The sequence below is a fragment of the Phodopus roborovskii genome, unplaced genomic scaffold, assembly GCF_943737965.1.
Source record: "Phodopus roborovskii unplaced genomic scaffold, PHOROB, whole genome shotgun sequence".
In the NCBI taxonomy this organism is placed as follows: Eukaryota; Metazoa; Chordata; class Mammalia; order Rodentia; family Cricetidae; genus Phodopus; species Phodopus roborovskii.
This window is the reverse complement of record NW_026126418.1, coordinates 45,545,001-45,571,088: the sequence shown is the minus strand read 5'-3', so window position 1 is coordinate 45,571,088 and position 26,088 is coordinate 45,545,001. Positions and strand designations below refer to the sequence as shown.

The 26,088-nt window shown below is 42.5% G+C and overlaps 1 protein-coding gene across 2 annotated transcripts in view; it reads right to left on the bottom strand.

Annotated features, from left to right (window-relative positions):
- The window catches only part of Acvr1 (activin A receptor type 1), a 120,589-nt gene that overhangs the window by 28,071 nt on the left and 66,430 nt on the right, over positions 1-26,088 (bottom strand). For both annotated transcript variants that reach the window (XM_051184660.1, XM_051184659.1), the window contains exons 2-4: positions 23,884-23,957; positions 3,904-4,167; positions 2,291-2,502 (exon numbers count right to left, since the gene is read on the bottom strand). In XM_051184660.1, coding sequence (XP_051040617.1) covers positions 2,291-2,502; positions 3,904-4,167; positions 23,884-23,950 — 543 coding nt within the window. In that variant the 5' untranslated portion in view covers positions 23,951-23,957. The remainder of the gene's footprint in view (positions 1-2,290; positions 2,503-3,903; positions 4,168-23,883; positions 23,958-26,088) is intronic.

The following is a 26,088-nucleotide window of genomic DNA, read 5'->3' as shown; positions in this document are numbered from 1 at the left end:
AATATTAAGCTATTGCTTTTTCGTGATGCATAGTCTTAGTTATAATTAAGTTCACAGATTTCAGAAAGGGGGTGGGTCAACCAAAGACTAATAAAGACCTCAACTCCTGAAGCCCCAGCCATGGGCGAGCTTCAGCAAGATTACACTTTGTCAGTTTATAGAAATGAACACATCATTTAAATAAGCAAATAAGGACAACTGGTTTTCCTTGCTATGTCATTATATCATGACATTCTGTCAGCTGATGTGGCTGGGTTGTGTTGAGAAGACTGTTTTGGCACAGGCTTTCATTCCTATTTCAAAATCTTAAAAGCTATTTAAACAGTAATTTACACTAGACATTCCAATTACTGCCCTTAGTAATTAGACATGTTAGCAGCTCTGAGGAACAAAGTTCTAACTATCTACAGCAGCATCTTTCTTTGTTGAAGCTCGGTCGGGAATCCTCACATCTTCTGGCTACAAACCCCATAAACCCATCTGCTCCCCCCTGAACCTCAGAACACACTTCAGAGTAAGTATTTAATGAAAAAAAAAAAGTACCCTCTTTCAGTCCCACCGAACCATAACTCAAATAGGTGAGTATAAGGAGATACACAAGGATAACTGGCTCCTTTTTTCATACAGAACACTGATGGTACAGGCAGCAGGAAATAGTCGTTCCCAAGCTGTATCCAGCATCAGCAATGTTCTGGCACCTGACTACAGGTAAGTCCTTCCGCTTCTCCAGGTGTAGCACATGAGCTAAAGATGAAAACAGAAAAAAGAACATTGTAGAGCAAGGCTAATTACAGAACTCCTGAGCACTTATAGACTTGTCATGTAGTGAAACCAGCCCTCATGCATGACGATCTGGTATGTGACAGGAGTGTAGCATTAAACAGCTCTGAGTCACATTACAAAGATAACTTGATTGACTTGCAACTCCTTGGATTATGACAAGGAGAGAGCTGATTTGGTTGTGTCATTTGCACCTAACACCCACACGAATCTATGTCTTTTTCAGAGAATCCATGTAGTATCCATGGAGAATACTGTTACTTTATTCTTTTGCACTCTATAGTAATCTGTTTATGGTAAGTGACCTACTTCCGTGACTTAACTAAAAGTTAGAAGAGTAACTAAAGGAAGACGTTCACTTTTAATGTGACACTATAGCTTTAAAATGTATGGGTAACTTTAATTCTTTTCTGCATTTATTTATTTACTTATTTATTGGGGAGGGGCAGCCTTGCCACAGAATATGTTTGGAAGTCAGAGGGCAGCTTGTGGAACTCGGTTTTCTCCTTCACCCGTGTGAGTCCTGGAGATTGAATTTAAGTCATTGGTCTCAGCAGTGAACATCTTTACCCTCTGGGCCACACTTTAGCAGACTGGCCAGGGAGAAATTTTCAAATGTATAAATGTAGTGCCTTCTATACTAAAGAAGTAAGCTACAAAGGGTTAGGAATGATGCATCCAGTAAATGACTTTGAAATCTTATGTAAAATAGCAATAATTTTACTGTACATTGAAATGATAAGAAGTATAAATGTTTTGCTTTTTCCCCTCTCTTTACTTGTAAAGGAGTCTACTAAGGCATTTTAAATTCCCTATAGGATACACATTTCTACTTGAGGATGCTGGTTCAATCAGCTGACTACACTCCACCAGGGGGCAGTACTGGAGCATCAGAAACTTAATGGCTACTTCTGGAGATGACAAGTTTCTAAATTATGTGTTATTCAAATCATCTAAAAGGAAAAAAGATTTTTTAAATATTAATGAAAAGATGCTTCCAAAAAAAAAAAAAAAAAAAAACAGAAAGAAACCAGGATGTACCCTGGGCAGTGGCCATCTTTAGCTCATGTGCTACACCTGGAGAAGCCAAAGGACTTACCTGTAGTCAGGTGCCAGAACATTGCTGATGCTGGATACAGCCTGGGAACGACCATTTCCTGCTGCCTATACCATCAGTAACTGAATATCGCCAACCCAAGCCCTTCAAAACTCTAGTCCATCAACCATTCTTTCTCCCTTTTCCTCATATTTCCTAAAGAAAAGTCACCACCAAGAATCTATCAGAGTAAAATCTCCATGCCCATCCTTTAAGTATCTGTCTGAACTGGATGTTCTTATATACAGGAACCAACCAGGTGCTCACACATGCTTGGACAGGGATCCAGTGACTGGTTAGTCACAGTGCATGTCTGAACTGTCTGTTCACTGTTGGCTTTCCACAGTCAAAATAAGGCAGTGTCCACTTCCATCTCAGTTGTCCTTGGAAACCTCTCTGGGGTCACAAACTTACCGCTAGAGTGCTGTCTCCGACATTGGTGGTGATGAGCCCTTCGATGGTACCATATTCCACGTCTCTGGGGTTGAGGCGTTCTTGGTTGCGTCTTTTAAACTTCCTGAGAGCAACTCCCAGGAGGCAAGCCAGAAGACATACTGCAAACACCACGGACAAGATAATAAGGCCTACTTCCAGGTGGAAATTCTGTGATCCGGTGAAGGATTTCCCTGGAGAATGGAAGAAAATGGTAAGCGGGGTTTGGGACCACCGTCTCCTTGTTATTTACCAATATCCTAAGAAGTGGCTCCTGACCCTGACCAAACAACCTCACAAATCAATTTACAACTAAAATCCTTCCTAGAATCCAGCCACTTATTTAAGCAACCATTCGATTAAACAGACCTGGAGTTTAGAAAGGATTCCACCTAGAAGCAATTGTATTAATGTGGGGCTGTTGAGGAGCTTCTAAAATACAAGAGCCACAGAAGCCTTAATGCTACTCATTTTGACTTGGATTTCGTATGTAAAGATGTTTTATAATCAAGCCCTGAAGGACAGACCTTCCACTGTAATACCCCAGAAAAAGTACTGAGATCTTCCGTAAGCTTTCTGTCTCAGGAGTCCCTTCAGCAACCCAACCCACTCTCTACTCAGAGATCCTTTAAGTTTCTTTAATGCCTCAAGTCCTCAGAAACAGCTTGGTATCCATCATACTCAGTAGTACATGTCATCTGCATGATAAATGAAATGACAGATAGTGTGGACTCTCAAATAAGAAATTCCTTACAGGAAATGACTTCTGTTAAAACACAGGCTGTTGGGAGAGCGAAATGGCTCAGAAGAACAAGTGTGCCTGCTACAAAGCCTGACAGCCTGAGTTTGATCCCTGGAACCTACACAGTAAGAGAACCAAGTTGTCCTCTGATCGACCCAACGCACACAGGTAAATGCAGTTGGATGTGTGCATGTGCGTGCACACACACAAACACACAAGTAAGTACATAAATAAATGTGTAAAAATGATTGTGTAGCAGTATGTGCTTATCAGGATCTTCACACAGTTGACATAGTTTTTGTGTGGATGCTGAGATTTCTTCTTGCCCATCCCTTCTGTTAGTGAAAAATTAACATACTGAGCATAAGGGAAATAACCTTTGAGTTTAACTACTTCAATATCTGATCCTTTTTCTAATTTATTTTTTTTCTTTGTCTTCTTCTTAACAAGGGAAAAAAAGGCATTCCATGCAGTCACCAGGCAATACACAGATGAATGCTTACTAGGCAGAATTACTTAGGGTATTATGAAAGTCACTATTACCCCTCATCAGGAAGAGCTATGGGGAGCCATACAGAGCTGTTCATGGTGATCTCTGGCCAACAAATCCATCCACTAAATCTGTCCTCTCAATGAATGCCACATCATTCACTTTCCCCAAAATGCTTATTCTCCTTTAGGATTCCAAAGGCTTTTCTTTCTCTTCCTCACCCAGACTGACCTTCCATGGCCCATCAGCTCTGGTTCAGGGTGTAGGAGGAAAGCTTCTAGCCACACAGATCCTTAACCCACACAGACTTGGGGCAACACTAACAAAACCCCTTGATCTAGAAATAGAACAAACCATGGGAACCTTTAGTGGGCAGCTGGGCTGTGATGTTCCTGTTACACCAGTCCCCTTGGCAGCATTCCACAGCCTGGCCAGGTGATGGAGGGGTCTTACATGTCATCTTCCCCTGCTCATAAACCTGAAAGCAGCCCTTCTGGTAGACATGGAAACCATCGTTGATGCTCAGAGAAGAAAAACACTGCTGGCCTTCACAGTGGTCTTCATTCCCACACGAGAGGCCCTCGCAAACACACATGTAAAGTTTCGAGTTGACTTTGGGCTTCTCATCTGCAAAGGACAGGTAAGAAGGAAAAACAATTCACTTGTGTGAGCTTCATCCCTCTCAGAGAAAAGATCAGGTTTCCCTATGATCACCCCAAACCCAAGCACAGCATCATCACCACTGACTGATGTCTACACTCCACATGATCTTCAGTCAACCAAATAATAATCCTATCTCAATCCAAGAGTACCTCTGTCTGTGCTGTGTAGCCTCCTTAAGAACATGCTAGTTCAGAGACTGGCAATGGGCTGTCTAGACTCCTGACATAGAACCCCCTCTCATAGTCCCAGTTCCTGCATCTAAACAAAATAGTTAATGGGATAGTACTATCCATCACCTTTATTTTATAACCCCCCTTCCAAATGGCTCCTAAATAAATATATAGCAACTGTTAGTGCCAGCTCCAGCTCTGTCAGCAAGCAATTGCTTCAGGCCTTGAGTGCTTCAGAGCACACTTGTAGAAGTGTCTATAGCTACAACTTCTCAACATTTTCAGCTAGATGCTAGACTACATGTGATTATAACACTGGAGTTTGTACGTTGGTTAACATTGTAATTAGTAGCTCATGAGAACTGTCTACTGGTAGGGAACAAGGGGGAAAATACTGGCATCAAATACTCAGGCTGAGGGCACAAACAAAGGGAGGAAAACTATATTTAAACAATTAGGTAACAGGTATGACCATGGACCAGGCGGTTCCCGGTGACGCTGCCGAGATGCAAAGGAAAGTGAGACAGGAAGGAGCGTGTCACGGGGGAGGCGCACTTCATCAGACCTCCCAACTGTCCCTCTGAAAACACTTATTTGCACTTCCATTTTCACAACACTCTTCCCTCCTCCCTCATAAGGATGATTAGTTTAGACTTGCTGCTTCTAACACTTTCAAGCCAGCCAGGGAGCAAAGTGAAGACAGAACTTGCACAGTCCATTCCTAAAGGCTATTCCTTAGTTAGCCAAGGCCACCATCACCAAAGCCCTACTCAAGGAAATCTGGCCTCCATCCGATCCTTGAACCATCAATAGCAGGTCTGTGAGATAACTGCCTTGAAAGAAAGAGAAAGGAAGGGAGGGAGGCAGGAAGGGAGAGAGGGAGTCGGGGAGGGAGGGAGAGAGAGGGAGGGGAGAATGAAAGAAAGAGAGAAGGGGGGAGGGAGGGAGGGAGGGAGGAGGGAGGGAGGGACAGAGAGGGAGGGGAGAATGAAAGAAAGAAAGAGAGAAGGGGGGAGGGAGGGAGGGAGGGAGGAGGGAGGGAGGACAGAGAGGGAGGGGAGAAAGAACGAGAGAAAGAGAGAGAGGGAGGGAGGGAGAGAGGGAGGGAGGGACAGAGGTACAGAGGGAGAGAGGGAGAGAGGGGGAGGGGAGAAAAGAAAAAAGGAAGAAGGAAAAAGGGAAAGAAAAAAGAGGTCAGATGGCTGTGCTTTTAAGAAAAGACCTTAAAGTCAGGTCTTTGAAAATGTCAAGTTCATTTACACAGATTTGTGTGGGTGTGTATAGAGATGTGGGTTATCTCAAAAAGAAAAATGTGTTTTTAATCTTTCTTCTTCCCTCTTCAAAGAAGTGGAAATAGAGTTAGTTCACTGCCCGCTGTCATGTGGGTGCTGCATCCCACAGCGTAAGTACATGCAGGCACATAGACAAGCCCTTCTGTTTATAATTGACTTGATAGTTCTTTTGAAAACCACAAGGGGCTCATCCAAAAGCAAAGACATGCCTGAAAGCAGGAAATCCAAAATAGCCACTGTCAATGCTACGTATGTCACCAGTCTAACCTCTGAGAATCAAGAGCCTTCAGACATTTTTAATGAGTAAAAACTTTAATGAGCAAAGAGATGGTCTTTACTTTCTCTGCCTAGAGAGATCCAAGAGATATTTCTGCATGTATCTATTTCTATGAGAATAAAAATCATATATATATATATATATATATATATATATATATATATATATTCCAGCAAAAGTTTACACTTGCCAAAAGAGAACTGAAAGATAATATTTCTAGGGAGTCTAGACATGCTTGCCACTCTTGAATGGCATGAAGCTGGGCTGAGAACTGCCAACTATGCTGCCCAACAGGTGACGGTTCTTGAAGAGGAACTGAATGGGGGAGGGGAGTTACATGGGACGTTAATGGTGTCATGTTGATCTGTGTATGACCTGAAACAGGAATTAAATGACTATATTTTAAAGACTGAAATAAGGCAACTGATACAAATTTAAAACACAAAAATTTTAGTTGAAGATCATGTTTAATTGTATTTATCTAAGAATATACCTAACACATTGAAAAGTATATCTACAGATACTGGGGTGGGGGACGAAGAATTAGGGTTGTGATGAGCAGATAAAATAAAAACAAAATAAAGGAGTTGCTTTTCACAGACTGATGGTGGATAATCAAATATCATTTAGTCAATGTGCCACACCATAAATAAGAGCAATCTGTAAAGATCACGTTCATCACTGAGCCTATAAAATGGATGGTTAGAGAATGGGACTACAGCTCACAGAGAAGAGCATGATACATGGGTGAGGGTCCTCAACCCTCTTAATGCTGCTGCCCTTTAAGCCTGTGCCTCAGGTTGTGGTGACCCCAACAATAAAATTATTTTTGTTGCTACTTCACAACTGTAATTTTGCTTACTGTTATGAACTGCAATGTAAACATCTGTGTTTTCTGATGCTCTTAGGTGACCCCTGTGAAAGGGTTGTTTGACCCCCAAAAGGGCCAAAACCCACCAATTGGAGAACCACTGATCTAAAGCATCACAATAAACAAAGAAGCAAAACTAATAGACATAAATAAAAATAAGTATAAACAAAAATATTTTTAAAAAAAGACAGCAAAGATTCACACTTTTCATTCTAATATTATGTTTCTAGTTTTCAAAGTTGTAGCCCAAAGTAAACTCTATAGCCACAAACAGAGGAAGAAACATCCCTTTCCCAAGTCTCTTTGACAGGATATACAATGTGACAGACGTTTGACCTATAACTAAAGAGTTTTACCAGAAACAAGAACCCTCAAATAATTTTAACATTTAGTGAAATTCTACACACTGAGCCCACTAGAGCTGTGTACACAGGCATGAAGCAGCATTAACCTTAGTCAGCTGTTATTCTGCAGTCTGTTACATCTCCTTCAACCTTCTACAGACATCTTGCAGTTGTACAGGCAGAAGTTGCTGACTGTTTTTCTGCTGGTGACTCTTTTCAAACAAACATCAAAACGGATGTTTTACATATCCTTGTTCCCCACACTCAGAACAAAGAAAAAAACACAAATGGAGAATAATGGTATATAATAATTTACTCCATCTTTGGTATGGAACCAGGAGCCAAGCACGAGTACAAAACCTTCATCAAGTCTGGTTCTCTTATGCTTTCCTGTTATGCTTTCATTTGTTTAGGTACATTCCCATACAACTAATTAGTAAATCCTTTATGTACTTATTTCACACACACACACACACACACACACACACACACATTCACAATCGAAGATAACAGTCTAGGTTAGTTTGAATAGATGTTAAAGTGATTTTCTAAATTAGGATTACTAATTCAACAAAGGCTAAAAGGAAGGCAGAACATACTTTGATGTTAATATCCACAATTCTTAGGAATACAGCAAGCCTCAAAATACCCATGACTCACTTTTCCAGTCTGGTCAAATTTAACATTCACCATGACATGTGTAGGCCTGTAATATTTTATTTGGGCTGGGTGTTGGGCTAGGAAATACCTTTAAGGGCTACAAATAAGAATGTGTGGGTTCCTAACCTCTCAGACCATGATATCAATGCAGGATAAATGTGCCATACCTTGCTCCGCCATGGTGCTACAGGAAGGGTGATATCTAAAGTGAATAAAGCCTTTATACCTGCCTGTGGGAATAACCAGGAAGTGCCCTGGCAGAAGGCAGCAAGCCTACTCCACCTAGTTGACATTCATTTAAATAATTCAGTAATTTAAATGTCAAACCAAAGGTATTCCCTCTGTGAGCAGCTCACCCACATTGTTTGTTCTAGAAGGCACCTCCCGGCATTACTCAGTGTTATGGCTGGCTCCATTTGCTCTTTGCATCACTAGAACCAGGGCCGTGTGAAAATGCTCTCAGCTGGAGCTGGCTGGGAACAGACTGAAGAACTCTGATCACAAAGGATGGCTGCTTCCTATCAAGGGAGAAGATGGGGCTGTTCTGCAAGCCAGAGCTGGGAGTCCCCAAGAGTTCATAGCAGCCAACTCTTTAAAAGATTTCTCTTGTTCTGGGCAAGGCTCAGCTCACTGTCTGTCTGGACACGCCCACTAGGAGATGGCTCCAGGCTGGCAAAGGAAGAGGCAAAGCAAAGAGCAACTTGAACTTTTTCAAACTGTTTGATAGCATGGGACAATCTTGCGCTTTGTAGTAAAACTATTCACATGTATGTTGAAATAGGACTTCAGCAATTGAGGCATAATACTGCAGACCCCCGTCTCCACCTGTCTAGTGGTGTACTGTACAATGCTTACAGTATTCAAACAGACTTTTTTTTCATTCTATATAATGCATAAAAGCCCATGTTTCCAACTAAGATCTTTGATACAGAGACAGATGAGAAAATGCTGCGAGTAAACTACCCTGGAGCCAGTAGCCATGGTAAGCAAAACGGGACAGGCTGAATTTTTGATGGGCTCACCTCAAAACAGTGTAAATAATGATGTAGTAATTAGAAGGTGATTATAAAAGCCCAGTAGTGCAGAACTTGTATAAGCTAAAAAGGGAACTCCAAACATCCTTGGCCTCCTTCCAGCAGTCCAAACGATTCATTCATTTGAAATGGCAGTTTATATTAGGTTTATAGATTATGGGAGTCCTTCCACCCGTCTCCTAATCTGGGAGCACTGTTTGGCACCTCTCCAGAATTTGCAAGCATCTGAGATCTCTGGCATTAAACAAAGGCTTAAGGAAGGATTTTTGCAATGCCAGGTTTCACTGCCAACAAGCCTGCTCCTCAGACAGAAACACAAAGGTCTATCCGGAATGCCTACTGAAGGGCACTTGATCCTTTGGCAAGAAGGCAGGCTGTATACATTTGAGGCTAAAATACACCAGGGATGCAAAGGCTCTCTCAATCTACACACTTCTATAGGGAATCGACATCTTATTCTTTAAATCAGAGATACTGATCTTAAGAAAGTTGTAAAGCCAAGGAACAAATACATTTCAAGAGCTATGTGAGAAGACAGGAGGTCAAAAAAAGACTATAAAATAGAATGGTACCAAGAGAGTCAAAACTTTTGAACTTAGGATGTAGCTACGCCAAATGCATTCTTCCCTAGTGTTCTGTAACTCAGGGAGTGGCGTGCCCATTCATGCAACCACACAGGCTGCTGGTCTCTGGCTCCCATCATTTGCAAGGCAGACTATAGCCTGACTCATGCAGCTCTTCACCCTGCCCTCTTCAGGACTTGAGAGTCCTCAGGAGGCATCTTCCTACTACAGGATCTCAGAAACTTTCTTTATGCAACCCCTCCATGCTGGATATTTATTCCCTTACTGACAGCACTGAATCTACTTAGTGGATCTCACCTTGAATCTTCAAGAACTGATGGTTCTCCAGTCCTTTGCTCTGATGGTCAACAACATGAGGATGGGACCTACACCTATCAGCAGCAGCCTCCGTACTTGGCAGTACCAACCTGATGGGTATTTGCTTGAGCATGAATTTTCCATTCACAGAAAACTCTCAAGGATGGGAAGAGACCTGGTGCTGGGTTTCAGAGCAGACTGAGCCCATAAAGTCTTCAAATGTCAGCACTGATCATCAGGCATGGCTTAGTCACCTGCTGGCATGTCTGTGCAAATCATTTCTTCCTAGAAGGGACCCATGGCACTATCACAACTACTCACTACTTGGAGCTTGGGGCTCCCAATGTGTGGAAAAGTCAGTACTTTCTATGGGAATGTAAGCTCTTGTGTGTGAGAGAGTGCCTGTTTGTTTATCAGAAGCCACAAGTAAAATGTAAGCATTCCTTAAATAAGGAACCCTTTAGGCAATCATAAAACAGCTGGGCATTGTGGGTGGTCTTCCTTTGGCTGGCTGCTCCATGGACTCTGGCTGCTAAGATATTCCCCTGATCAAGGTCATTACCACACAGTCAGTGCCTTCAAGGTCAATGAGTTTAGAGCAATCCATACAGCCCCTGTCTGCTCAGCAGAGCAAATCTGCCCCTGGTTTTTGCTGCTGTTTTTCCAATGGTAAGTTTAGTAGCGAATGGAGAAAGAAGAGTGAGTTCACACTTCGCCCTTTTGGGCTTTGCTGCAGGTAATACAGATCCCTAGGTCACGCTGCCTTTGAACTGCTGAGGCTGGGGGTAGGGGTGCCATCTGTTTATTTTATGCCTGGGCTGACTCTGAAATAATCCCCACAAATTAAGCCTACTGCAGTAGCTACACCTTCTGCTCCAGAGCCAGAAGCTCAGCCTGTGTTCAGAGATTAAAGAATACTATGGGTGGTAGGTAACCATAGACAGCACTGTCCAGGCACTTCCATTTTGTATGACCCTCTGAGAGCAGCAGACTCGGCTTTAACATAGGCGTGCCCAGTCAAAGAGGCAGCTCCTCAACCTGGAGGAAAATAACAGAATAATGACATCTTCACTTTGTCTGCAAGCCTCTTAAAGCAATGCTTCACAGAACAAAGGGTTACAGGCCTGAAGGGCCTGTTTTGGAGGGATATTTTCACAGGCCAAATATATCACCGTTGCTGCACACATGCCAAGGCCCAGGTCTGAGCAAGGCTTCAGACCATAGGGCATGACAGAGCCTGGAGGAAGAGGGCCACAGTCCCGGTGAATTATGAATGCTTCAGAGAGGTTGTTCTCTTTGAATTTGGAAGGAAGAGGAGCAGGGCCTAGAGATTCCTCCAGCTCAGCCTGGACACTGTGGGAGCACAGGGAGAGGTGCTGGCCACCTCTGTTGCTTCTCCTACCTCTGGGGACTTTGCTTCTGAGGTTTCTCACCCAGGATCTAGACTGAAATTTTTCAGTTTGATATTAATCAAGGAATGCTACGTAGACTAGACAATGAAGGGGTAACTGTCCCAGTGTCTACCTCTGGGCTGTCCTGTGTCCTGCACTAACCTTCTCCAAAGCCAGCTCTCCTCAAAGATTGTCAATTTGGGGTCTAGAAATCACAGCAAATTTCTAGTTCCTCCTTCCATCCTTCAGGGATTTTTTTAACCAGAGATAAACCCTTGAAACATTTCGTGGGGATCCTGTTTGCTTAACAACAGTCTCAGAGGTGGCCTGCTCATGACCAAAGGTAAAAGTAAAATGTCTTGAATTACTCAATTATCCTCCCTCACTCCCTACCCTGTCCCATCCCAAAGAAGTAAACAGTGAATTCAAAACCTCCTCTGATTAACAGTTAGGAAAAGGGGAAAGAATTGGGACACTGTTACTTCCCACCAGTTTTCCATTGACTGTTGATGGAGACAGGATCCCACGCTGCTGGTTGCCTAAGTATGCATTAACGTGTGGACGTCTGCAACCCCAGAAAGTCCTTCCCTACAGTCTAATTCAAATAATCAAAAAAGAATTCAACACATTGTAGGAAACTGTCATATTAGCCACAGACCAAAGACACTAAAGTCACCATGAGAAGCTGGAGTTTGGGCCCTTTTGAGTCTCTTTTTAGTGCTAGCCCACAGAAAGGTTCCAGGTGCCTACACTCAATGTAGAAAGAGAACGCCTTTTGCGTGGCTGTGCAGGGGCCTGCTCTTTCGATCCTCCCACCCCAGTCCCTCCAGCATGCTGAGCCATTCCTAGCTTCTACAGTCATCTTGGACCTTGGCAGAAGAACAACGGCTAAATCTGAGATGTGTCACGAGGCCTCTGGCTAAGGAGCAAGAATATCTAAACACTCCAGGCAAGAGTTTCCGCAGACTCCCTTTGGCTCTTGCAGCCCCAGATCACTGATGGCCTAAAGATAACCCAGGTACCTATGAAGGGTCACTTTTAAATAGTAGCTCTAACACTACCAGTCATTTCAGAAGTATTTCCTTGCAGTATTTCCTTGCAGAGCCTGCTTCCATCCTCGCCAGTGTGCTAAGGCCACTGAAGAATGAAAGCCCAGAAGGAACTTTGGGAGATAAACAGCGCTTGGCATACTGCAATTCCATTCTGTAAATGCATGATCCCACAATCCCACTACTGAGAAATAATGGCTTAACAAGTGTAACACCTCATAGGAGCCATCCACAGGCAATCACTAGGAATTGAAGAGCGGGTATGAGGTGAAACAGACCAGGTTAACCCCAAGTTTCGCTTTCTAAAGCAGAAATTACACCTGTTTTACCTTCTAAGAGAAGCTTTCACCGAAGCCTATTGACCACTATTTAGCTGAGCAAAGAGTGACACAGAGGCTTCAGACACATACTTGACATAGATGCCCACCGAGACCCTGACAGCCACAAGTACAACATGAAACCTGCTCAAAATGCATTCTTTGCTTGCTTGCCAGCTTTTTTGTTCGTTGTTGTTCTTTTCATTCTTTCAGTGGAGCCATAGTCCCCAGATCCTCCTACGAACCATTAAAATCTGCTCAGTACATCACCTGTCTACCAAGAGAGTCTACACTGTCCTAAATGGCAGCCAGCCAGGTGCTGGTGTACAAGGGACAGGTGCTCAGTGAACTATTTTCAGATGCTATCAGCTGCCGGGTCCTGCACATGCTCAGGAGGGAGGCAAGTCTTGGTTGCGTTTCAAACTCTAGGCAGCCAACAGACATGCACCTTGCCCAGCTGCCAAGCTAACCAGCTGCCCAGTGCTCCTCCCAAGACGAGAGCAAGGAAAACAGTGTAACCTGGCCAGCGGGCATGCCATTGAGCAAGCTGTCCCTCTCAGTTCACTGTCTGGGTTATTCTGAGCTGCGCTTATTGACACTCCATGGCAACCTGGGAACAAAGGGCCAGCTAAGAAGGGTTTAAATGTCCTGCAAGAGTTGCTAGAAAAGTCAGCAGCCCAGGCTTGTTCTCATAAAAAATAATAAAATAAAAAATTGACTATGGAATGATAAGATGACTGGTGTTGTGCCACCGTCATTTTATTATCTATGGGCTACCTGTAATGAAGCTTTACTCTTTGAATTTAAGTACTTTTCAGTTGTCCCTACTTGGTTGTGTTAGTTGGGATGCCTTTAAAAATACAGCATGTAGATCAGCTTTCTTCAAACTGCAGGTGTGGGCACCAGACAGGGACAGAAGAGCAGGAGCCTAACGACATGAGTTCAATTCCAAGAACCTACCTAAGAGTGGAAGGAGAGAACTTACTACACTAAGTTGTCCTCTGATCTTCATATGTATACCAAGGCATGCAAGGACATTAGCCCACACACATACAAGCTCATGTGCAAAATAATAAATAAATAAATAAATAATTGTATTAACTGTGAGAGGATTAATTTTGCTTATTCTTTCTTTTTATCGCCTTACCATGGCCCATGCTCCATCCCCATTGACCTGTTCTGGAACTCACCTCTGCCTTCAGAGTATATGGCGAACACCTTAGGCACTGGGCTCTGCATTCTTGCAGGTCTCCATCTCTTAATCCTGAGTAATACCTCTAGACTTATAGTGCCCCCCCCATTCCTCTCTCCCCACCATGCTCTCACTTCTCTGGGTTCCACCCATCTCCTGCATAAAATGCCCTCTTCAGTCCCTTCCTTGCTGGTTCAATGCCTGTTCATCCTTACAGCATTTCCTCCCTGCACTGGCAACCACAAGTTCTGTGAAGCGAAAACCCCTGTAAGCAGGGTACTAGGTTGTGTTGTAGCCTCGGCTTTACACAACTAAGTTGTGACTCCTGAACACCAAAATCCACATCTTACCTATGTCTGCATCACAGATGTGGCCGAGTTCACAGCTGATGCATACACTAACTAATGGACTGAAGGATCTTAACCAATTCTTGTTCTAAACCCAAAATAAAGGTCTTGTAAGGGTGTGTGTCCTTCTATCATCTCCATAGTTCAGACCAGTCCCTCTGGCTCTTATCATGCTACAGTTTTTGTATTACAGAGGCTATTACTGCAGCCAACATTATTTATTCATTTGCCAAATATTTACTGAGCACTAATGATAGATGTCTTAGTCACTGTTCTATTGCTGAGAAGAGACACCAGGACCAAGGCAACTCTTATAAAAGGAAGCATTTAATTGGGGGCTTGCTTACATAGTCTGTGTTGAGGGCACGGTGGGAGCATGGTGGCATTTAGTTGTGCTGTAGCCATAGCTGAAAGTTACATCCTAATCCAGAGATGTAAAGAAAGAATGAGCTGGGCATGGGCTTTCAAAATCTCAAAGCCCACCGTAACACTTCCTCCTAATCCTTCTCAAATACTGTCACTCTCTGGTGACTAAGCATTCAAGTATATGAGCCTATGGGGGGGGGGGTCATTCTTATTCAAACCACCACAATAGATGGGCCAGCGATAACACAATGCAACAAGGTGCAAGCAGGAACTACCACCATTGTACAGTGTGATAAAGAACATAGAAAGGGGCTGGAGAGATGGCTCAGAGGTTAAGAGCATTGGCTGTTCTTCCAGAGGACCTGAGTTCAATTCCCAGCAACCTCATAGTGTAATGAGATCTGGTGCCCTTTTCTGGCCTGCAGGTATACATACAGACAAAACACTGTATACATAATAAATAAATCATTTTTTAAAAAAAGAACACAGAAAGGTGAAAGACTCATACCAATGCACAAAAAAAAAAAAAAAAAAAAAAAAAAAAGATGGCTTAGTAATGATGATTGGCTCTGTATCTTTCCTGATTCCTACACCCAGACAAGCACCTTCCCTTCAGATTTATTTTAACTGACACCATCAGACCATCAAACATTATCCTAACCTGCAAAACTGAAAATGTGCATTTAACTAGGACATGAAGTCAAGAGGAAGGGAAGACATCACTAGAACGCTACAGGGCATTCTACAGTGTCACACATTTCACAAGAGGCAAATTCAAAACCGAACTGTGGGTTGCTGTCACTTGCTATTCTTCATAACTTCTCTGAAGAAATCTGTGGGTCTCAGTGCTTTTCAATCTGTCCTAGAGTAGGTACCAGAATTCAGAAGACAAAACAAGTGAGGGAGGAGGAAAGAGGCCATCGCCACTCTCCCACTCACCAACACTCATCATCAGAATAAAAGCTAAACAGGAGAGCCATTGCTATTTAAGGTGAATTTCACCACCACATTCTCAAGAGAGACATCTCCCCATCTTACTCCTTCTCTCACTCCTATACCCTGAAAATACACATATCCTGCCAAGTACATGCTCTGCATTGGCCCACAAAAGCATCAGCTGCAGCATTCAGAGGGCTGGGGGGGAGGGGGGGGATGACACTGTGCTCCTGGGCTCAAGTTCAACTGATTATCATCAGGCCACAGCTGTCCCAATGCTGTGACCTAGGCTGGAAAGGTGTAAAAGTAAACTTCCCTCTTTCTTGTCAAGTCAGTGGCTTGGAGGCAGAGGAGGACCTTGTAAAAATAAATAATAAATAAATAAATAAATAAATAAATAAATAAATAATAGAAGATTCTAGAACAGCTGATGGCTAAGGCTGGGAATCAAGGCTTCTACCAGGGGTTCAGCAGAACTGGGCAGGGAACTTCGGCAGAGCTCACTAGGCTTTCCGCCTCTGAAGCTATGGTTTTGACCCATTACCCGGTAGCAAAGGCAAACTAGGCTCTTTGTTTTTTCTTCTCTGTGAAAGAAAAAAGTGGACTGAATTAAGGAAGGGGAAGAATAAAAGCAGCCACTGTTTCCTGATGCCATCTTTTCAGATGTGTGGGTCTTGATGCTTGCCCTGGGTCCCACTGCAAATGTTTCTTGCCATGAGTCATAGTGAGAATTTGGAAAACATGGCCTTGTGCCTTGCAGGATCTTGGAATGACTTGAGTTCTGGGTAATTAAGACTATTAGGAATAACCATTATCTATGGAAGCTTGCCTGGGGTCAGCCCAGGCTGCAAGGGGAAGTTCTGGAGGGCAGTTAGCAGTGCTTCAGGAGTCATAAATTAATTTCTAACTGGGTTTTCTTTTCTGTAGTTTTTGGGTTTTTTGCTCAAAAGTGAAAGTTGTAGCCCTGACCCCTGACAGCCCTCCTGTGTCACTAGCTTTACTAGAGAGGAAATGGTATGTTTCTCCTCTCACTCCAGAGGCCGTCTTCACAAAAGACAAAGTTTGGTCACTGTGGCCCTATATACCACAGTTGACCTCAAGCAAAGTCGCCTCATTTGCCTGCAGAGTGAACTTGGTTGTCCCATTTGTTCAATTCTTAATTTTGTTTGATCTTTAGTTTGGGTGAGACCAACCCCTCTGCTCTTAAATTCTCCACTTCAATAAACAGTGGCTCTAGTTTATGGCAGAAGCAAACACTTCCCAGGAAGGAGTGGCTGAAAGAAACCTTTGTTGAGCCGCTCACCTAGCCACAATTCATCTACAATCATGTTGTTACAAAAGAAAACTTGATAAAAACAGAAGCAATATTGGGGCAAGGTGCGGCTTCATCAGAGAGTTGCATTTTAGGTCCCACTAATGGCAAAAGTCCCAGTGCAACTCACATCTCTCCTTTAAGGAATTAATTTCCTTAATTATGATGAAGCAGAAGACTTTATTCTGATCAAAAGGGATAAATGACAGTAACAAGAAGTGAGAGCAACAAATTCAACACTGAGACGTTTCTTTTACACGCATTCACCCCTTTAAGAACTTCCTGAGGCCTCAATAACAAGACTCAAAGAAAAGTTCATTCTATTCTTCCCCCCACTGGCAAAGAGGGGCACCTTTGTGGACCCTAACAAAAGTCTATTGAACTTACTCACTTCCCTCCATCACTGGGGAATTGGGCTGGAAAGTCTGAGTGGTGATGGCTCTGGAAGGTCTACAAACCAGTCAACACAGAGAATCGTTTAAGGCCAAATTCTGCAACAAAACAGTGCCTCAGTCCACACTCCCTTGCAGTCTTCAAATCTAACTGTGGTTTGTCAATTCAATGAACTGGGGGTTGTCACAGCTTTGAAATACTTCCAAAAAAGCAGTGCACCGGTTTAATCTTCATGTCATGGTCCCCACCTGCAAACGCACACAGACACAAAAGGAGAGCCAAACTCGGAGACGTCACCTTCTCCCTGGTGGCATAATAGCAGTGTTTGAGCATGGTTAGTCTTATTAGTGGGAAGGAAAGGCAAGAATATACAGGTAATTAGGACTCGAGTGCTCTTCTTTGTGAGAGCAAACAAAACTCTTCCTGCAGCTAGAGTTGTACAGATAATGAAAATGAGAGATGATTACCCGGAGGATAGACAAGAGACCTGGAAAACACAAACCCAGGTGAAGGGGCTTCATCATTTGCCCAGGCTCTCTCCTCACCCTCTCCTGGATCCCAGCAGGAACCACATAGGAGATGAATATGGATGGATATAACTAACTGGATATAACTAACTCATAGCAAAAGATCTAAAAATTTGAAGAGGATTAATGGCTGAAGCTTGTATGCATCATTTCTCATGTTAGGCCTTTGTTGGCCATATACCAACAAGAGCTTTAACCAATATAAAGGTACAGCCAAAAAAAATACTCCTGTCTTATTAGGGTAGGGTTTTGAAAAACAAATGATAATCCTCTCGCTCTAGGACGCACAGTTACTGAAATTCTGGAGGCTATTGTTAACGGGTAATAATAAGCCACATGTTTTCACTCCCCTAAACAAGTTTGTTTGTCTCATCTCCATTGGATGATTGATTGCAAATGAGCAGGAGGTTCACAGGCAGGAAATACATCAGGATATATGCTTGCCCCTGATTGGATGTAGGTTGAAGATAGGACGGGGTGTATGATTGCCCTTGATTGGACCTGATGGAAAATGTAATGAATTATGGTTGTTCTTTTTAAGCCCTTGCAAAACTTGATTCAGGGCCATTATCCATAACGCTGGGTATGGACTTGACCAGAGCCCATCCACCCAGTCAGTACTGAATTAAAGCTTGCTTGAGATTTGGCTTTAAATTGTGGTAGTGGTCTTATTCTCACCATTGGGATTAACATTTTCTATAATAAGCAGCATTTTCTAAGTTTCCATATTTGGATATGAAAAAGAATCCTCATTTTGTTTTATGTTGATTATTTCCACAGAACTTGGGGAGTACGCTGAAGTGTATTCAAATGCTATCTCAATCATTGCTTTCAACCTATTACTGAACTGTTAACACAATTTCTAATCAACGTTAAGAAAAATAAACATTTAGGAAGGGAGTGGAAAGAAGTGAGATAGGAAAAATAAAAACATTTAAGAAGCAAAGAGATAAGAGGAAAGTTGGCACATGAAAACCGTACCTATTTACTAGTACTGTGTGATGTTTTGGTATGTTTGAACACTACATAATGTTCAAATCAGACTAAGTATATGTAATGCCTCAAATATTTATTTCTTTGTAGTTAAAAATATACAGCATTTAAATTCTTTTTCCTAGGTTTGAAATGTACACTGTATTATCATTATCAACCACATGCCTGCTTTTCAATAGCACACCAGAATTTACTTCTCCCGTCTAACTATAACTGACCAATCTTCTCGCATCTTTTCTTGCTTGCTTGCTTGCTTGCTTGCCTGCCTGCCTGCCTGCCTGCCTGCCTGCCTGCCTGCCTGCCTGCCTGCCTGCCTGCCTGCCTGCTTGTAGCAGTGTCTTCCTGTGCTGCCCTGGCTGGTCTTGAACTCTTGGGCATAAGCTATCCTCTCACCTCAGTGTCCTGTGGAGGAGCACAGGTGCATGCCATCAAGTGGCCTTTCTTTCATGGACTAAGTCAATACATCAAAATCTATTACAACAAAATGTCTGTGACTTTTACGTGTGCCCCAAGAACATCAGGTGGCCTCAGCAGAGCATAGTGACTAGATGTCTTCTACTGCTCAGTATATATTAAATGGGAGTCTATTTTCTTGTCAATTTGTAATCTGCAAAGCTCAGCACCAGATTTTTATTATCTTTCCTAATGTTTATCTCTTTCGATTGAGCATTTTGTACCTAGATTTTACTTTACAATTGTTGAATGTATTGCAAGTAGTTTTCCCCCTAACTCTTTATATATATATATATATATATATATATATATATATATATATATATAGTGCCTTTTTAAAGAATATACATCTGACCAAGTCACAAAGAGGAAGATGGTGAACAGCACCCACATCAGTCATGATGTGACAAGAACACTCCAACTCAGGGTACTCACAGAATGTTCTGGGGGGAAGGAAAGCATCTCACATTCAGGTCAATATCTGAATTATAGTAGTGGTGGTCTATTGAATTGTAACTTCTTAGTGGCAATCCATTTCACTATCAACTCAGAACAATGGGTTTTACAATCTGTTTCCAGTATTCAATCATATGCCTTTCTGGAGAAATGAATGGGATGCAGAAGAAAGAGGAGATGGGGAGGTGAATATGTTAAAATCACGTGATATACTTCCATGGAGATGTCTTTGTGAAGCCGATCACTATGTATAAATGCTAGTAAAGAAAGAAATGTGAGATGAGTCATTTAGGGCAATGTAAATAGATGCGTACAGAGTTCAGAAAGTACACCATACAGAAAATTCTAAATAGTATGATCCAATTTATATAAATTTCACTAAATTTTAAAAATAAAGAGATCATTTGCTGTACCTGCACAGCTTAAGTGCTAGAAACAGGATGGGGGGGGTGTGAATCCAAAACAAGGTTCTTAACCCTGCTGGACAAGTATTCCTTTCCTCCCTCCCTCTTTGCTCTGTGTGTCTTTCCCCTTCTCCTGGCTCTCTCCAACTCTATCCCTATTCCATTCCTCCACTGTGATATTAACTGAAACCAGAAAGCACTGAGTGAGTATTTTTAAAGGAGGACCAAGAAATGGTCCTCAGAAATGTCCAGCTGAAGCCAGGTGGTGGTGGCGCACTACTATAATCCCAGGACTCCAGAGGCAGAAGCAGGTGGGTCTCTGTGAGTTTGAGGCCAGCCTGGTCTACAAAGTGAGTTCCAGGACAGCCAGGGCTACACAGAGAAACCCTGTCTCTAAAAACAAACAAACAAGCAAAAAGAAACGTTTAGCTGAAAAGCAACGCTAACTCAACCATTCCTTCTAGCCCTAACAAGAGTCCGCTTCCTCCTCTGATTGCCTTCAGCACTAGTAGGACAGGATGGTCTGGGGCACCACCTGCCACGCCTACCAGAGCATTGCAATATCTTTAACAATATTCATTGCTGAGAGCTGTCTAGACAGACTCTAGATATCCAGACTAGGCTGCAGAAGCACTGTTCAACAAAAGCAAAATAAGAGTCACCTGAGTAGTTCTCATCTAAATGTTCTCACAGTAAAGAGATGCAAGTAAAACGTATTTTTATTGTCTTTAAAGCCCAACTTGAGACCTCCTTGACTATTACCCATATTCCAATGCTACATGTAGTGGATGTGTAACTCCCAAAGAGGATAATAGCGGGAGAAAGGGAAGGAGTGGAAGATAAACACACACACAAGCACACAAGCACACAAGCACACACACAAACACACACACAAACACACGGGGGGGGAGGTTAGATAGAGATAGACAGGCAGGCAGACTAACAGACAATAGAGTAGGAACAGATCCAACAAGGTAAGTCTAAAGTTCAACAAAATAACTGCTAGGACACTGGGTACTGACTTTTCTGCAGAGTTGGCTACACTAACCAGTTTAATTATTTGCCTTTTTGGAAGTTCATCAATTATGTAAAGTAGACCCTGTATCCCAAAGAATTCACAATGGAACATGAGTCTTATGTCTCATGTGATCACAACAAGGCAGAGAACCACTCTCTAGCACTGCCCTTTCTGGAGGAACCTGTATAAAACAGACATCTTCTAATGCACACTGAGCTTTGGAGTTGGAATACATTTACATAGCAACATGGAAAGGGGGGACTATTAATTGCACAGAATTAGGATTGACTTTTCCTTCCTTTTTCTCTTCCTTTCTTCTCTTCCTTTCTTCTCTTCCTTTCTTCCCTCCCTCCTTCCTTCCCTCCTTCCTTGCTTTCTTTCTTTCTTAGACAGCTGTTTGGTGGCTTTCAAAAAGAGAAGTTCCACTCTGAAGCAGCTTTCCATGAAACAAGGTAGGGAAAGGCGGAATGCATACAAGTGCCAGAGAAACCCGGGTTTTAAAATGCCTGATTATGTCAAGAGCTAAAATTTTTCTGCTGTATTTCACCTCAGAACGCATGGTGATGGTAAGAGAAGAAGGTAGGGTGAGTAAGGGAACATGAGCAAAGACCCTCACTGTGTACCTGTAATGGTTACATTGTCCCCCAGGTAGGGTCTCAGTGAAGGACTGTCGACATTGGGTGAGCCTCTGAGCATGTCTCTATATTGCTTTGGAACCTGTCCTGGAACTAGCTCTGTAGGCCAGGCTGGCCTCAAACTTACAGAGATCCGCATGCCTCTGCCTCCATAGTGCTGGGATTAAAGGTGTGCAACACCAACGTCCGGCTTTTTGTGGGGAATTATTTTAAGACTACTGTGGGTGGCACCATTCCCTGGACAGGGAAATATGACTTGGGTGAAGGGAGAAAATTAGAGCAGAGCAGGCAAGCAGGCAAGCATTCATGTATCCTCTTCTGTCGGCTCATAACTGTGGAGGTGATGCAACCAGCTGTTTTAAGTTCCTGCTGTCTTCACTTCCCTACTGTGGTGAACTCTAACCTGAAATTGCACATGAATATAAACCCTTCCTTATTTTAAAGTTGCTTTTGTCAAGGTATTTTATCTCAGCAACAGAAACGAAACTGGGACAGTGCCCTCATAAAAGAGATAGCTAGCCTTTCCATCATAGGACACAGTGAAAAGGTGCCACCTATGAGTAATACGTCCTCAGTTGACAGCAAATCTCCTACCCAGCACCTTGAACTTGGCCTTCTCAGACTGAGAACTATAAACAATAAATGTCTGTTGCTTATAAGGTATTCAGTCTGCAGTATGTTGTTACAGGAGCCCAAACAGACAAAGACAAAAAAGACATAGTCTAAGTCATAGCAAGTTTGCTGTGGTTTTGAGGCAGAGTTTTCTGTAGCATAGTCTCACTATGTGGTCAATGGTAACCTTCAACTTCTAATCCTCCTCCCTTCAACTGCTAATTGCTGGGAGTATATGCATGTGCCCCATACTTGTTTTATCCTGACAAATTATGGTTATGTCTCAACACATTCATTTACCTAAATAATCTGCATAACTCACTGAACCTAATATCTACCTGTTTTACATAAAAACACAAAGTATGTCTTACACTGTCTTGACATATATTGTTTCCCCAAATACAGCTACTGTATAAACTGCAGATGTTCTGATCAGCTTTCCATAACTGCAACAAAACCCTGAGATAATCAAAATAATAACAGAAAAGGGCTATTGGGGTTGGCAGTTGTGGAGGTTATAGTCCATGAATCATGGCCACCAGTGTTTTGCAAAACATGAACAATATACAATAGTGTCTCGGACACAGGGAACAGAGGAAGACACAATCAGATGTGAAAGAGAAAGATAATCAGAAGGCCTCTTGCTAGACCCCTCCCCTCCTGCCACAGGACCAAGCCTTTAACACACTGTGGTTGATTACAGATAAATACAACTATCAAAGGGGCCACAGGTCTCTGTTTTGTTTACATTCTACCAAAATTCCTCATTATTCAGAAAAATTCAACCCTGAAGGTAGAGCATATGTAATTCTAACACCAATACAGCACAATATAACAATAGCCATCTATTTTTTGAGATAGACAGCTGAACACATAAAGGTGTGTGTAACAGTAGAATTCCCCCCTTATGTGTGTAGCAGTAGAGTACCCCCCCTTTTCCTTACACCATACCTGAAAGTGTAGATAGCACCAAAGTCTAAAGATACTACTTCCCCCATCCACAGCACATTCTGTGATGTTTCATTTGTAAGTTAGTCACAGTGAGGATGGAGAAGTGGCTCTGTGGGTAAAGGCAAAGCCAAACAACTTGAGTTCTAGCCCCAAGAAGTACTGGGTGGAAAAGCGAACTGACCCCTGATAGCTGTCCTCTGATTGCCACACTTGCCATTGCAGGCTCACCTACATACACGTCTACAGGCACAAAATAAATAAATACATTTTAAAAGTAGGCACAGTATGTGATAAAAACAGAATAAGCATAAAACTATACTATAATAACTATATTCTGATGGTTATTTAAACCTTAAGGAACTGCTATCTACACTTTCAGGTAACATTTTGATCACGTTTACCATGAGCACCCAAATCAGTGGGAAGTAAATACACAGATAATAGAGAGTAGCATACTTCATAATATCTAATGAGCTTGGACATGACTGACAGCATGGAGTACACTTGTTTACACACACTACTTCATTGTTAATTACCCAATTGACTGTTTCACCTTCATATTTATTTCTGGTGGGGTATTACATGGAATCTTGAAAACCTGCACACATGCGCACAACACACACATAAATCAAGGTACAATATGTATCAGAACTGCATATTAATGCAGTTAAGGGACACTGCCAGTTACTTATTATACAAAGGGTGTGTTAAGTCTGACAGGATTAGGGACCAAATGTTTTACAGTAAGCCAAAGAATACACAGCACATTATCCTAACCAAACAGCTATGTGCCACGTACCTTCCAAACTCGGGGAGGGAAAAGCCATCACCATTAGCACAGGAAGGATCATTACTCCATTTACCATTGTATAACTGTGGAAGGAACAAGAAGAAATGTAAGTCAGACAAAAAAAAAAAAAAAAAAAAATCAACCACTGATGACAGTAAATCAGACCTACCATCTCCAAATGCCATTGAGGGCCCTTCAAATAAACCCAGCAGAGAATGCCTTGGTGTTTATAGTACATTTGAATATTCTCTTTTCTTGGATGTGAATAAATCTTCAAAGGACTTAAGATTTCCCTCTGGCCAGTGACATCTTTAAGGCTATGTCTCTAAGTCTATCCCTATACTCCCTCACCCGCCGCCAATGAAGAACCCAATAGGAAAATAAAAGGAACAAAGTTGAAGATAAAACATTCTGAAAGGCTCTAGGTTTGACTTTTACCCTACCTTATTGAACATGACATTGGCATTATAGTAAAAGAAAGACTGGGGGCCCCAAGATTATGACTCTAATATGATGTTAAAGATATGAGACCAGATAATTTAAGGCAGATCACTGTGTCTGAGCCTCACTTCTCCTTTAAAGGTTTGGAGGTTAAACCTATGCCACCAGAAAATCCAAGATGAAAACAGGTAAAGTCTCTTACACTGCATCTGCTGCAAAACACGGAATTTCTACATCAACCTTGAATTTTAAAAGGCTAGCATTTTAAGAGGCTAGACACAAGACAGGCATACTTTTAAAATAAGAAATTATGTAAATTTCCAGGACAGGAAATATCAATGGGGAAAAAATAAGACAGTCGATAGGAATTTCAAGTTGGTGTAGACCTAGGACTACACTGGTAGAAGCTCAATTCTCCGAGTTAAGAACCTTTCTATTTGAATTAATTCCTGCAAGTATCAGGAATCTAATGAGAATCTGATTTGGTGCAATTTCCTGGACAGTGAAGTTACAAACACTGTCCAAGAGTAGGCCAGTATGCTGGCACATGTACACCTTCACAAGTGACATGCCAGTAGATTATCTCCTGTGTGTCTGTGGAGAGGGTGCACATGTGTGTGTGGGTAGGGTGGGTTCATATTTGTATTCCAGTGTGTGTGCATGTATGTGCAATGACAAGGTCAACGTTGAGTGGTGTCTTCATCAGCTATCCACCTTGTTCTATGACACAGAGCCTCTGACTGAGATGTGAGGCTCACTGATGAATTTAGACCATCTAACCAATGAGTCCACAGACACAACTGTCTCTGGCTTCTCAGCATTGTGATTACAAGCATAAACCACCATGTCCAGCTAGACAGGGCTGGCACACTCAGGAGGCAGAAGTAGACAAATCTCTGTGAGTTCGAGGTCAACCTGGTATGCAGAAAATGAGTTCCAGGACAGCCAGGGCTATACAGAGAAACCCTGTCTCTGAAGAAAAGAAAGAAAACAAAAACCCACCATGCCCAGTTTCTTGTGTGGATGTCAGGGACCAAACCCAGGTCCACATTCTGGCACAGCAAGCACTTTACTGACTGAGCCCACCAACTCATCCTATATCAACATTCTTCTTGCTGATCTGTTTATTTACCACACTCCCTGTTAACTATGTTCAGGAAAAGGCTTGGGGGTGGGGTGGCAGTTAAGATTAAATGAGGAGCCAAGCATGAAGGTGCATGCCTTTAGTCTCAGCACTTGTAAGGTAGAGCAAGGCAAGTCACTGAGATCAAGGCCACCCTGGTCTACACAATGAGTTCCAAGACAGGACTATACACACACACACACACACACGCACACACACACACACACACACACACAAAGAAAGAGAGAGAGAGAGACAGAGAGAGAGAGTAAAAGGGGGTGGTAATGGAGTCTCAAGTATGGCATCATTGGCTTTCTCAGAAGAGGAACCTAAGGGAGCATTCTTACCCTGACTCACCAGAATGTTCTCTGCTGCCTTTGGCTGCAGTATTAAGACCTTTAGGAGCTGAACAGATGCTTTAACATGCCATTGGGCTCTGCAGACTAGGAGCGAGGAGTGTGCTTCTGCTTCCTGAAACTGAGCTTGGAGGCAAGCTCCATTATTACCACCCTAACAGCAAATGTCTTAGGTATGGGGTACACAGGAGGAATTATTTGGGAGGTAGAGGCAGGAGAACTGCACGTTCAGAGTTAGTCTGGGTTATATAATAAGATCAAACTAAAACTTATACATATATATACATACATGCA